General features: G+C 35.9%; 2 protein-coding genes across 2 annotated transcripts; one reads left to right on the top strand and one right to left on the bottom strand.

Annotated features, from left to right (window-relative positions):
- The first annotated feature begins 5,132 nt into the window (after positions 1-5,132).
- Positions 5,133-6,008, top strand: LOC126792449 (adenylate isopentenyltransferase 5, chloroplastic-like). The gene has a single exon (XM_050518864.1). It carries the CDS (start codon positions 5,133-5,135, stop codon positions 6,006-6,008), a length of 876 nt encoding a protein of 291 aa, XP_050374821.1.
- A 6,530-nt stretch (positions 6,009-12,538) lies between these two features.
- On the bottom strand, positions 12,539-13,918 carry LOC126792027 (uncharacterized). The gene is made up of 4 exons (XM_050518535.1): positions 13,649-13,918; positions 13,091-13,180; positions 12,899-12,995; positions 12,539-12,776 (listed from the first exon to the last, which is right to left on the bottom strand). Exons 1-4 carry the CDS (start codon positions 13,887-13,889, stop codon positions 12,635-12,637), a joined length of 570 nt encoding a protein of 189 aa, XP_050374492.1. The 5' UTR covers positions 13,890-13,918; the 3' UTR covers positions 12,539-12,634.
- Positions 13,919-14,600: the final 682 nt, after the last annotated feature.

The raw sequence follows: 14,600 nt of genomic DNA, 5'->3' as shown, positions 1-14,600 counted from the left end.
CTATGTTGTGCTTGGATTTTTCTAGTAGCCCTGGATTAATGTAGATGATTTGGATCTCGCATCATTTTATGTGTACTTTTTCTGGTTTTCTTTTGCATAACAATTTAAACAATAGTGTATAGTTACAATTTAACCCGCGAGAATATTCGCCTAAAACCCTTATGGTGTAATCAATCCTAACGGAACCGTAACAATCCACAACCAAGGGATATAGGGCAAAAAGCTTGATACACCCTGATAAGAAATTATTGAAAAAAACTTTTAAAATAAAAAAAACAACCCAAAACCCAAGAGAAAAACTAACCCTAGGCCCAAAATAATTGACATAGCCTAGCTTTCTTCACGGCTACAAAATGAAGCGGCCACCGTGAGTCTTCCCTGCAAGCACAACACCTAAACCGCTGTCATGACAACACAATAACACCACAACACGATAACAACAAATAGAAGGTCCACCATCAACGTGCAATGGAAATTCAACGTCATCACCATGGTCAAGAAAGGATAAGGAATTAAATCCAATCCCACCCAACACCAAAACCAATCCAGATGACTATGTGTAATGTTTCCATGCCTCTAAGCTGATCCAAAAGATCCACGCCGATCAAAATCTGTCAAAGCCTCCGGCCAACTTACCTCCTAGAATATGGATATTCACATCCCTTCCGGCAACAACATACAATGGTGAGACGCCATTGTCGTTGCCTCTAGACGAGGGAGAGAGAGAGATGTGCGGTGTCTTTAAAAGGAGAGTGCGAGAAGAAAACCCTTGGCTGGTTTTGTTTTGATTTTATGCATTGGAGATTGTTAGATTGTTGTAAGCGAGTTTGTATTCATGCATCTAAACAATGTTTTTTAGAGTTATAAAAAATCTTTAACATAATATTATGACCATTTATGGTGTACATTAAAATATCGTCGGTAGAGACCCTATTATTTCCAATAGTGTAAGTTATTTTAATAGTTAAATTTGGCTAACAATAAGCTATAACTAGCTTATTATTGAGTTATACTCCAATAGATATCTAAATTAAAATTAAGTTCAAATTTGAATGTCTGAAAATTTAGCTACAATTTAAACTTGGGGCATTTAGACGTACACCAAAAAATATAGACCTATTTTGTATTACACCCACCTCTTAAACTTACACCAAATCTATTTATTACACTATCTCAGTTTTGAAAAAAAAATACTTAGTTCTAAATAATATAACCTTATTTTGCTGGTATTTACTAAATATTCCATTCTCCTAATACATAACCATACAATCCAGAAATGACATGTATCACTTGATTGAAGCATATGTCTTTGTTTCAAAATATAACCATGATTGAGTTAACTGAATTCAATATCTAGTCCTTGATTGTAGCATCAAATATTGATTTCATTTTCATCCATAATCAAAGCAACATAATTAAATATAGGGGATTTTGAGATTATATAATCTCTACTTATGAAACCTTGATATATGAGGTTTTCAATTTTCAGTTTCCCACCTTTATTCATGATATGAGTTGGTTTTATTTTTGTGGTATGAATGGATTGCTCAATTTCACAATCCTCTATGGCTTTGGTTTTTTTTTTGTTAATATGGCATTGGTTTGTCAACAACTTCTGTTTTTGCTTATTCCAGTGTGTTTTCTTTAGACCTGTTTGGTAGGTATTGATCTTCTAATTGTATGAGTTGCTTATATTTGTGGTGTTTGTTGTTGTGTGGTTCTGATACCATAGGATTTGGTTTGTTAATTATGCTCATCTATAGGTAGGATTTACCTTATGAGTTAAGGAGTTTGGGTTTCATAGATATGATGTATTGTTGGGATATACCACACTTAACTATAAATTATCTCTGTGATAGGGTTGTTATTATAACAAATGAATATGAAGCGATTATACACCTATATCATATATAGAATCTAAAAACAAAACAAAAAATTCATAACTCCACTAATGGTAACTGGTTATATATATATATATATATATATATATATATACGAGGCATTTCAGGTAAGGAGGTCCTTATCTTAGCTTAAGGTACGGATTTTCATTTTTGACCAACTTTTCGATCGAGTTTTCACATCTCCACCATCTCATATCTAGGTTATAACATATAGATCATCTCCACAAAATTTCAGCCGATTACATCACCGTTAAGGTACTCATAATTTCGTTTTTCTACTCAAAATATGAACGGTTCAGGTTCGGCAAATTCAATACGTCTATTGGTTTTGATTAGTTCCATACCTTAACGATCATGAAATCGGCTGAAATTTTGTGGAGATGATTTATACGTTATAATCTAGATATTAGACGGTGGAGATGTGAAAACTTGATCGAAAGGTTGATAAAAAATAAAAATATGTACCTTAGCTTAAGGTACGGACCTCCGCACCTGAAAAGCTTAGTACATATATATATATATATATATATATATGTTGAAGGAAAAACACAATTAGTGTGCCTTCGTTCAAGTAAATGACAGAACGAGTTAATGACGTTTACGATCAACGGGCGTAACAAGTCAATCAACAATTATGTAGCCTTAATTATCATTGTAATTACCGTTTACTTATATTGTAATCCTGACTCCTATATAAAGGGGATTATCAATGAAATGAGTATACTAATTCCATATTTCCTACAACAATATAATAGTAATCTCTAACATACACTAGAAAAAAGAAAATTAGACAACTACAAGAAATAAATACGTATTCTTGAAGTGGAAAGAATATAATATCATATTGTATAATTAAATAGCCTTAAAGGGAATCAAATTCTTTGATTAATACAATTATGTCTATAATGTAAATTTACTTCTTCAATTGACTATTTATTAACATAAAATTTGTCCAGATTTACTAAATTGAATATTTTAATTTATAAGTACATTTATATTTAAAACTGTTACATATTTATAAGGTACATTTCTAAAAAAGGAGCGCTCTCCCGTCTCCTCTTCCCTTGTCGCCGTAGCTAGGGTTTCTAGATTTCCTTGTATTCCTCTGTAGATCGGTATGGTGTGAAGACCGGTATGCCACACTGGTGTCTCAGGATGGTGGAGTTTCTTCACTCTCGTTGGAGAGAAAGGGGTCGACAGTGGGGTGGGGAATTTTCCCCTCTCCTCCTAAAAGGCATGTAACGGCGATTAGAGAGTGGGTTTCCTTTTTCTCTAATCGTGAATCAACTTCATGGGGTTTGGATCCAGGATCCGGTGGAGATCTGGGTCGGGTGTCTCGTCGTTGTGGTAAGATCAGATTTATGGATGTCGCTAGCGGGTTTTGGGTGGGGTTGTAAACGCCGGGTAGTCGGCGAGTTTGCTTGTGATTGACGAAGTCACGACTGTCCTTCCCTGGATGAGTTCTCTTTTCAGGTGGAAGTTTTTTCGATCAAGATCGGGCTTTTGGTCTTTGATCATATATGTTTGTGTTTGGTGGTGGTAGGGGTTTCTTCCCTTTGTTTTTGGGTTTAGTGATGTCGTATCTCTTGGGTTGTTGGCTATGACGATATCTTTTCCAGGGACGGGATTGTGGCGACGAAAGGTGTGACGACGACTGCTGGTCCTCGACAAATTTTGACCCTCCTAAGGTTGAATGTTATTGGGCTTTGGGTATGTGTTAAGGCTAAATGGGTCAGCTTTGTGGCTTCTGCTAGCTGGGCGGTGTGGTTTTGGCTCGATTGGGTCTTTAAGATCCAAAATTTGACTTAATTTTGAGTCGCTCATAATGCTTATGAGACTTGGTTGTAACCGTTTATTCAATCTTCTAAGTCTTGCTAAGTATTGAAATAATGATGCTAAAAACAGTATTCGTGGTATGTGTATGTGTATGTTTTTGGCTTTGTAAGCTTAGTAATTTTCTAGGTTTGGATGATCAGATGAGATGGTTCTTATTGTCGGTCTTTATGGACGTGTTATCTTTGTACTCTTACTAAATTAAATCTTATTGACTTTCATACTAAAAAAATGTTTATAGTATAGCATTAAAGAAATTGTAATAGCTATATTTATGGAAATATTTTCCATTTCTGTTAAAAGAGCAAAAATGTAAACTCAAACAAATAATTTGAATATGTTAATTATAAAAAGAAACCCCATAAGGAATGTTAATATAAGTTTTGGGTGTAGATAAAAAAAGAAAATGGGTGTGGGTTTAACTTTAAAAATGGCTTGAAAAATGGGTGTATCTCTAATTTTCTCTTTAAACTTCCTCTCCTCCCTAATTAAATATAGCTAGACTTTTTAACCTAGCTAGATTTCAGTACTATTTAGTTATTCAACTGGATATTAAAGTTAGCAAAAAACTAGCTATATTTCCCATTATTTTTGAAATAGCTAGTATCTTGAAGGGATACTTAGTGATAAATGCTAAGATCTTATGGTCATAAAAGATTTTAAAAAAAGTTTCTAAATTTGAATATATAATTGATGGCTTTTCCTTACGTGGCTATGGAAATTGGATAATCTTACCATCTCCTTTAGAATCTCCCAAATATGTTGTCAACTTCTCCTTTAGATCTCCCAGGCAATTCCAGTGCAAGACTTGCATATAAATATTTGTAGTCTGCTGGAATTAAGTATCATATGCTTGTTACTGTCGCTAAGAGTCTGAGAATAAGGTCAACTCTTTTTTCTCTGATTCGACCACTCAATTTTGTAGTTCTCAAGTTTTGTTCCAACTGTTCTCCAAAAATGAAATGCTCTGTTTGTAGGTCTTAGGTCAAGTGTTCTTTCATGTCTCATTTCCCTTTAGTTTCATCTGTTCAGACTCATTGTTTCAGCCATCATTGCTAGTTAATTATTTTTAAGGCTTCATAAGGTCAATGGATATATCTATATACAATTATCAATACACAAGGTAGAAAAGTGTCATTTTTCATCTTTTAATTTGATTTCACTATGTTACCCTTCTAGTTTTCTCACGTTCCATCTGAATATGTTAGGAATTGAAGTTTATAGTTGTTTTGTTAAATAGATTTGTACTTTGTTTATGTAATCTGAAAATATATACGTGTGTTTATCAATATGTGCTCTTCCAAGTGGGTGAGGGAATGGGGTATAGGGCATACAAAATTTTTCATTGAACTTATCGTTTGTCTAATCAATTAATACACAATTTCAATTGCAGTAACCATGGGATTTACCAGAGTTCCGGAATTTACCACCAACAAAAAGCATGTCATTTTCATCCTGGGACCGACGGGATCTGGAAAAACTAAACTCTCTGTAGACTTAGCCTTACAGTTTAATGGTGAAATCATTAACTGTGACAAGATACAAGTTTATAAAGGTGGTGATATCATCACCAACAAAGCCTCCGAAATCGAACGCCAAGGAATCCGCCACCATTTGTTAGGGATCATTGAGAATACTGAGACAGACTTCACCGTTGAAGATTTTTGCCACCATGTTCAAGCTGTAATCAAAGAAATTATCAACCGTAACTCGGTGCCCATCATCGCCGGTGGATCGAACTCGTACATCGAAGCACTTGTTGAAGATCCAAAGATTAACTTTCGACCTAAATACGATTGTTGTTTCATATGGCTTGATGCTTCCTTACATGTATTATATGATCGTGTGTCCAGAAGAGTTGATCAGATGGCGGAGGCAGGTGTTGTGAATGAGCTAAGAGAAATGTTTGTTCCGGGGGCTGATTATGAACGTGGTATCCGTCGAGCAATTGGACTTCCAGAGATGGATCCATTTTTCATGGCGGAGAGAAATGATGAGGATGAGGTTACGCTGAAGTCATTGCTTGAAGGTGGCATCAATGATATTAAGAAAAACACTTGCAAACTCGTTGAACGCCAAACAAAGAAGATTCAGCGTCTGAAGAGTGAACTTGGATGGGACATTCATCGACTTGATGTCACATGTGTGCATGAAAAACACGGAGAAGAAGCTGGGAATGCATGGAAAACTTCTGTTTTGGGACCGAGCTTGACAATTGTGGAATGCTTTTTGAAGAAAAAATATTCCTCAAGTGTCATATCGCGAAACTTCTAGAGTTCCTAAAGAAAAATCTCCGTTCCCCTAAACAAAATCTCCGTTTTTTCTCTTTAAATAAATATGTAATAAAGGAAATAGTTGTTTTGCTATTCAAGCCATAGATTGAGCTAATCATAAAGCCAATATACAATTAAATTATACGATTAGAAAAGTAGAGGGATGTGTGGATAGTAAAATAGGGTGGTTAATAGCATCACTCTGGAAAGATAAATCTTCTATATTATATAAAGTAAAGGAGGGGCGGAGGCACAGGAAATGCCAGTGGGGCCCGTGCCCCAATTATCATTTGAGGTCAAAATTTCATTAAAAAAATTACATTAGTACCCACTCAGTAAATTGTTAAAATATTTTTACATATCTATACTCTTATAATCTAAACTCAATTTGTCAATTAAATAGCCAATGAAATTATACATATATCATTTTATCATATAATAATCTAAAATTCTGCTTAATAATTAAGAGATATAAAAAATTAGAATTAAAAAAATTATTTCATATTCTATAAGAAAGTTATAAGTCACGTTCTTCACATTGGTAGTTTGTGTTCATGACTAGTATAAATTACCATTAGTAGTATATATGTAATTTGTAGACTTTATTACATATAAGCTTGATTTGGGAAATATGAGCACTTTAATGTTTTTTTTTCATTGTGCACTCAATTGACTTGACTATTATTATTAATTACTAATTTATTGATATATTTTACCTTTCCAACTACGTTTAATAGTAAAATTCTCAATGATCATCTATTAATGTACATTATTTTAATAATTGTATAAAAACTAGCCCTCGGTTATGCAGGTGATTTGTGACTACTCATGAAAGATTGCTTAAATTGATAAATCGGGAAAATCATATTCACTAGTATCGACGAAGATTGTCATGCAACAATTTCTAAAGTATAAAGTCTCTTAAAACTATTTTCACCAGTATAAACGATGAGACTAGTATGTTCGGTTATTAGTACAAACAATGAATTATTTTTAAATATTTTATTATTAATTTTGTGTCTCAATCAGCCTAAATTTATGGCTCCGCCACTATAAATAAGTATTACAATTTGTAATATGTACTAAGAGATGTATCCACATATCCAAGTACGTGCTACTAATTTTTTGTTCAGAGATATCATATTATCTTATCTATATTTATATATTCGGACCGGATCTGTGACATCTTGTTTTATAGTTAAAATTTTAACCACATTAATGTCTATTAGATCTAATATCAATTAACGGCCGAGATAAGTCATAAGATATAGATCAATATCTATTATTTTTATTTTAAATATAAAATAATTTGGAATCGCTAACCATTAAATACAAAATCAGTATTAATGATAATACACGATGTTGGTGACATTAGTTATCATGAAAAAACTGTTTTCTTTTGGAAAACTAGCAATACTGTAAATGCCTAAATGGCAATGTATTGGAGATGGGCATGGAGAAGGTGATGCACCTTGGTTAAATTCTGTCATCTTAATGAAGAAATCTCTCCCGTAGAGAGAAGAAAACTCAATAGGACGATTTTGAAGAAGAGTATGATCTTCTAATCAATTTCTTTTTCCTTCCTCTACAGTAATAGGAAACAGTTTTTTCATGATAACTAATGTCACCAGAATCGTGCATTAACATGCATTAATACTGATTTTGTATTTAATGGTTAGAGATTCCAAATCAGTTTAAATAAGAAGAAAATAAAATAAAAATAATGGATAATAATCTATATCGTATGACTTATCTCGGCCATCAATTCAATAAAGTTGCACAACTCCAATGGATTATCAGGAATTTTTTCGTGATAACAATTGTCACCAAAATCGTGCATTATCATAAATACTTATCATAAATACTGATTTTGTATTTAATGGTTAGAGATTCCAAATCAGTTTAAATAAGAAGAAAATAAAATTAAAATAATGGATAATGATCTATGTCCTATGACTTATCTCGGCCATCAATTGCTATTAGATCTAATGGATATTAACGTGGCTATAAACTAAGATGCCACAGATCCGGTATTAAGTTGCTATTTTCAGTTTTGTCAGAGTTATCAAATTCGGGTAAAAATAAGGAAAATAACTCTCACATGCATTATTAGTTGGGTCAATTACATATAAAGCCGATTTATGACTCATATTTTTAGATAAAGACACTTAAATATTTTTACTTATATAAGGCTATTTTATTATAAAAAAAACTTTCACTCTAGACATAAAGTTGAACTAAATTACAAAATGCCACTAGATTTCAAAAAAACATCTAAACCGTCACTCTCATCTCTAACGAAATCTTCGGCGATATTCGGTGGGGTCCGGCGAGTCCTGGCCGTCTTCAGTCAAACTTCGGCAACGTCAAAAAATATAATGTTACAAGCACCGAAAGCTACTTCTATGAGATTTCTAACGACCTCCTGCAAGGTTACTGTCACATCTCGAGACCGCTCTACCGTAACACGATATTGTTCGTTTTGGGCATAGCCCTCACGGTTTTGTTTCTAAGAGCTCACGAGAAACTTCCCAGTAGGTCACCCATCATGAAATTGCTCTAGCTCGAGCAAGCTTAATTTCAGAGTTTCTACCCCCTCCGAAACCGTTGAACCCCCAAAAGGACTCGTGTTAGATGGAGGTGGGCATGAACATATAAGACACATCACCCCCTCTCCGTTGGCCGATGTGAGATATTACAATCCACCCCCCTTGAGAGTCTGACGTCCTCATCAGCACACTCGCACCACACGGCAGAGTGGCTCTGATACCAAATTGTCACATCTCGAGACCGCTCTACTGTAACACGATATAGTCCGCTTTGACCATAGCCCTCACAGTTTTATTTCTGGGAGCTCACGAGCAACTTCCCAGTAGGTCACCATTTCTGGGATTGCTTTAACTCGAGCAAGCTTAACTTCGGAGTTCATATTCCTTCTGAAGCCATTTAACCCCAAAAGGCCTCGTGTTAGATGGATGTGAGCATGTACATATAAGGCACATCACCCCATCTCCGTTAGCCGATGTGGGATATTACAGTTACAAAAGCTACTACTAGTTAACGTAACAAAATATAATGTCAACAACAACAAAAGCTTCTATGAACATAACAATAAAAACTAATACCACTAGTAGCCAAAGATACCGTCAACAGCATAAAAAGCTACCACCACTAATAGTAAAAGCTACAATGGTGAAATTTTCGGTAACCTTTGTGGCAAGGTCAGAAAAGTTACTATTGTAGTTAACAAAAGATATTACTAGGTAAAAAAAGATGGTACATAACGTAACAAAAGATATTGTCAACAACAAAAGATGCTATCAAAAACAACAAAAAATATAACTAATAAAAAATAAAGATACTACCAACAATAGCCCAAGATACTCCAATAAAAGCTATAATGGTGAAATTTTTAGCGGCCTCCATGCTACCAACAAGGTCAGAAAAGCTGCTATTGTAGTTAACAAAGCTACTACAAGGTAAAAAAAGCTACTACCAAACGTAACAATAGATAACATCAAAAGATATTATTAACAACAACAAAAGATACTACAAAATCAGAAACAAAGATACTATCAATCAAAAACAAAAATATTACCAAGAGCAGCCAAAGATACCGTCAATAGCAAATCAAAGCTACTATCAATCTGTTTAAATCCACACACTCCGAATAATCAGTATTCAAAAGCTTCCTTCTCTTATGCTCCTTCCTCAGTAGCTTCACGCATCCCCGACATCTTCTTTAAAGGCCTCATGCCAAGCCTAATCAAATCAACACAAATTTCAATCAATTCTAATCCCCAAATTTTATCACCAATCAAATACAAAATTGAAAGCCACAACCTAATCAGGCCAAAAATCCATACCTGTGAAAGATCAGAGAGCAAAATCGCCACCGTGACACTGTTGGAGTAGGCGATGTATGTTCGTGTTCCCACCATCCGAGTGACCCTCACTATCTGATCAACGAGAGCAACACCAGCCGCCGCAAGCCCAATCCTAACCACCGCACCTGGAACCTCTACCTTTAGATTTGAACCACCCATCCAACCACTGCCTTCAACCACCGAGCCAGTATCCGATCTATGGGGATGACGCTGGAGTTGATCTACTGTCCGACGGCATTGGGGTCGGCCACGAGGGAGGGAATGTCGTCGTCGATGATTCTGGTGATGAGAGAGAGAGCCGCGAGGGAGGGAATGTCGCCGTCGATGATTCTGATGATGATGATGAGAGAGAGAGAGAGAGAGAGAGAGAGGAGGTGAATGGTGAGGACGGGGGTAGATGTACGCGACTCTTCGCAATCTGAAAATCCAAGAATCAAAAAGCTTTTCATCGGGTAGGAGAGAGAGAGAGACGAGTTTGTGATAAATAGCCGAGGTTCATTTTTGGTATAGCATAAATTATGCTGATACAAAATTGGCTTTATTTGAGTAAAACAATTAGAGTGTCTTAGAAGAGGGAGAGAGTAGTGAAAAATATCATTTGATAATATTTTCTATTATTAGTTTGATGAGAAAAAAAAATTGCAGATGCACTGACTAATCACTATGCGTCATTAACTCAGATCTAAATGCATCCAGCATCCTCCATTTATTTGTAATATCATACTAGTAACCTTATGCGTCTTATTCGATTATGAGTTTCTTAGTATTGTTTCATTGTTAGTTTGCTTCCAGAGAGGTTCTGGTTTGGTCCTCCTATCCTTGCTCTTCACTTTTCTTTATCAAGTCATTAGGGTGTCAGGGAGGTTTTACCCTCACTCACTCATGCTGCCTCTGCATGTGCTCTAACTGGAATGCTCTTATTACCGAGTAGAAATTTCTAATGGAGATTATTTTCTTTAAAATGAAAGGTGAAGATTATGGCTGTGAAATATAGTACACGAGTTCATTGTCCTATGTCATATAAAATTTGAGCAAATCAGTACTTTTTATGTTTCTGAATTTGTTCTGTTGTGGTATTTCAAATGGTGTAGGCAAGCTCAATCTTGCCATATATATATATACACTATTTTTTAATTATTAGTTAAGATAACTATATATCTATTAATCTGTTAAAATATCATCTCATTTTCTTTTTGAAACCAAAATCACGTTTTTTGTGTGTGTCAATAAACCTGTTGAAAGAGAATTTTGCTTACAATTGACCAAAATAATAGCTTCTGAATCTACCTCTAACAACGGCTAGACCTCCTTTTTTTTTCAAATTGCTATTAACTTTCTCAAGGCATATGAATTTATCAAAAAAAAAATCTCACATACCAAAATTATCCGATCTTATCAAAAACAAAAAATTTCACCGGACTCAAAAAAAAAATTCACTTTACCAAATGAATCTCAATATCTCAGCATACAATGAAGATTTGAGGTTTTGGCGTCAACAACTCAGTTTTGGAGCATTTGATTTGGTTGTTCATGATGCTTGTAGTTAAATACATAGATTTGATAAGATTCTAGTACGTTTAATGGATGGAATTTGGATGTGGCAATCAATTTGGTTCATCTAAATGTTAGTTGGTACCCTATTCTATATTTGAACCTATATTGCACGGACACGGCAAATGTAGGAATGGCAGAGTGTCTGATAGGGCCCGACACGGCGATATGATATGACATGTCACGCCAAAATTAAGTGTCCGACACGCTACCTTAACAAATTGGAAAAAAAAAAACTGAGACCTGAAGATTGAGAGCCGCAACAGATCGGAACTCCCTAATCCTCTCTTCCTCAACACGTCGTTCCCCTCCTTTTCTGACGCATTGACGAATGCGTCGTTCCTCCTCCTCTACCAAATGCAGACACCGACACCCTCTTCCTTCTTCATACTGCGTTGTTCCTCCTACTGCCGCTACTCTTCCTTTAACGCAATAACAACACCCCACTTCTTAAATTTTCCTCAAAACTGTGAATACTTGATGATTGTTGGTCTAATTGCTTCTCTTTCCCTTGATCTAGAGATGTAGATGATATATATATATATATATATATATATATTTGAACAATTACAACATGAATTCTATATAAATAGTAGTATAATTTTTTACAGTAGTGGCAGGGAAGTGTAAAGGGGTTGATTAATAATGGATGGCAATAGTCAAACTTTTAGTGATTCCCTGGGACTCTAGAGTGTAGGAGTGCCAATGTAGGACTGAGTTATACATGTTTTGGATTTGCATTTAAATTTAGGATGAGCTTTACTACAAAAATTATATATATAATTATTATTTATTCGTCGTGTCGAAACCGTATCGAATGATGAGTTTTTAGGATTCGTTGTGTCGCCGTGTCGTATCGCGGTATCCTTGTCCGTGTCAGTGCAACATAGATTTGAACACAAATCTCGTTACAGCTCTCGGTTAGTGAAAAAGAGCTTTTTTCATCAATCGGTTCCCTATTCACGTTTGTATTTTCCCATTACCCACTCCAATTTTTGATTCCCACACTTTCCATACTCCAATGTCTGTTGTAGCAAATATATGTGCCCCGAACAAGAATGAATGATATTACAAAGTGAAATGCTGCAGAAGGTTAATCAAATACTATCGATCTTTTACTCATGTAGTCACGCTACAAGTGTTATTGCAGGAAGTGAAGCGGCCTAAATCACAGCATCAGTAGCAGTGGTCAATCTTTGACACCAGCCCTCTCCTTCAACATCGCAATGAACTTGTCCCTCTCGTCCGGCTTCATTCCATCCGTCGAGCAGTCTCCGACTCCCCATTCCGCTCCTCGCAGGCAGTACTTGTCTTGAATTTCCTTACTATTCCTGAACATTTCCAAGTTGGTGTGAGAACATTAGCGATAGTTGGTATGAAAAGATATCCAACACCATGTGCATTGTTGGCCTTGGTCTATTCCATAATGATAAAAATGGAAGCAAGACATTACTTCTCTTTGTTGAGCTTGGATTTTTCTAGTAGCCCCTGGATTAATGGAGACGATTTGAATCTCGCATCATTTTCTGCATACTTCTTCTGGTTTTCTTCTGCATAGCAATTTAAACAACATCATATAACTATTATACACGATAACAAGCTTAATGAAAGTAGCACAATTAGTTGACAAGAGTGAGGATCAAACCATTGAAGCGGTCAAAGAACTCCACTTTGGGTAACGCAGGTCCTGGAATTGATTCTAAACCGGTCGATCCCGACAGAAATCCAGCTCTAGCTGCAACACAAAAACTGCTCACACATCAAGTACTGTACATGAAAGTTCACTTCAAGTTCATTCATATTTTCACTCAATTTCCTCAGCTCCTTAGTTACACAACTCACCCAAATTGTTGTGTTTGCAAGTTGGTTATAATATAACATAATGCAAATTGGAACTCTAACTCTGTAAGTCTATGAAGTCCTTGGTTAGCTTTGTGAATTGAGTGGTCACAGTTCATGTCAATTGGATAATAATTTTTAACACAGAGAAAAAGACACAAAAAAGATAAGTAGTACACAGAAGATCATTCATTTTAGGATATCCAAGTCAATGAATTAAACAGAGTTTGGGGTTGGTGAATTAGTTTCAGTGTTCTCTGGATAAGCTATAACAAGTCACAAGGTAAGAGCTTCCTCAATAGTAGTAGCCTATAGAAAGAATCAAGTGAATAAAGCAAAGTTTGGGGATTTGGATCATATATACCCGGACTTGACCATAAAAGAACAGCTGCTGAAGCAGCTAAAGCAACCGAGCTATGAAGAACACCTCTGCGAGATTGAAAAGAAGCAGAACCTTGATCAGTAGAGCAAGAGCAAACTGTAATGGGTCTCTTTATTTGGACCAGTCTCTTAAGAGGGTTACTGGATTTTTCACACACATCCAAACTAGTACATGAAATATTGGAGAAAAGAAGAGGGGAAGCTGTGATAGAAGAGGAAACCATTGTGCGGTTCCCCTCACTATACCACAGCCCAAGCTCACCAAAAACAGATATAACCAAACCAAAGATAATCTTATGGTTCATATCAACCACAACATAGATGATATCCTTGACAAAACGGCACATGAAGTTGTCGTTCTAGAGTTTTAGAGTAAGTTGTGTTTCTTTGGCCTCAAGTATCAAGTATCCATTTCTATTCTTACTCCACTCCTCAAGAAGTCCCTTCAATATTTTCTCACGGCACTCGGCAGCCCTTTTATCCTCTTTTTTAATCTTCAAAGCTCTCACTCTCAGCTCTTCATTCTGCATCAGCTCCTGGATCATCAGACTTCACAGTACTGTCTTCCCCTTCACACTGGATCACCGCCGTTCCAGGGCCAAGTTACGAAGCCCACTTCTCTCAACAGCCTCTGCATTCAGCTTCTGATCCCCATGTTGTGACATGGGGGAAAGCTGAGAGGAAGCGAGAGATGAGAAAAGACTTGATCGGCGAGTGAGACCATGGGGTGGGTGGTGATGAGGCTGATATGGCATTGGTGGTTTTGGGATAGTAATGCGGATTGCGGAGTACCAGTGTTAGAAAGGGGAGGACAAACCGATTCATATTAAGTGTTCACTTTCATGTTTGAAGTTTGCTCGTAGCATCATATAGTTCAAGCAAGTTCCTCATTCTCTATGACATGCTTGAGCAGTTTCACCACGGTGTGGAAACTA

This window comes from Argentina anserina, chromosome 4, assembly GCF_933775445.1.
Source record: "Argentina anserina chromosome 4, drPotAnse1.1, whole genome shotgun sequence".
NCBI lineage: Eukaryota > Viridiplantae > Streptophyta > Magnoliopsida > Rosales > Rosaceae > Argentina > Argentina anserina.
Note: the sequence above shows the minus strand (reverse complement) of the source record. Positions and strands in the feature narration are given on the sequence as shown.

Bases quoted from the DNA above. Each gene is read 5' to 3' on its own strand.
- LOC126792449 (XM_050518864.1), top strand. From the start codon at position 5,133: ATGGGATTTACCAGAGTTCCGGAATTTACCACCAACAAAAAGCATGTC.
- LOC126792027 (XM_050518535.1), bottom strand. From the start codon at position 13,889: ATGGTTTCCTCTTCTATCACAGCTTCCCCTCTTCTTTTCTCCAATATT. The intron at 13,181-13,648 runs GTATATATGATC...TTTGTGTTGCAG, and splicing joins TCTTTTATGGTCAAGTCCGG to CTAGAGCTGGATTTCTGTCG. The intron at 12,777-12,898 runs GTAATGTCTTGC...GGAAATGTTCAG, and splicing joins TCCAAGCTCAACAAAGAGAA to GAATAGTAAGGAAATTCAAG.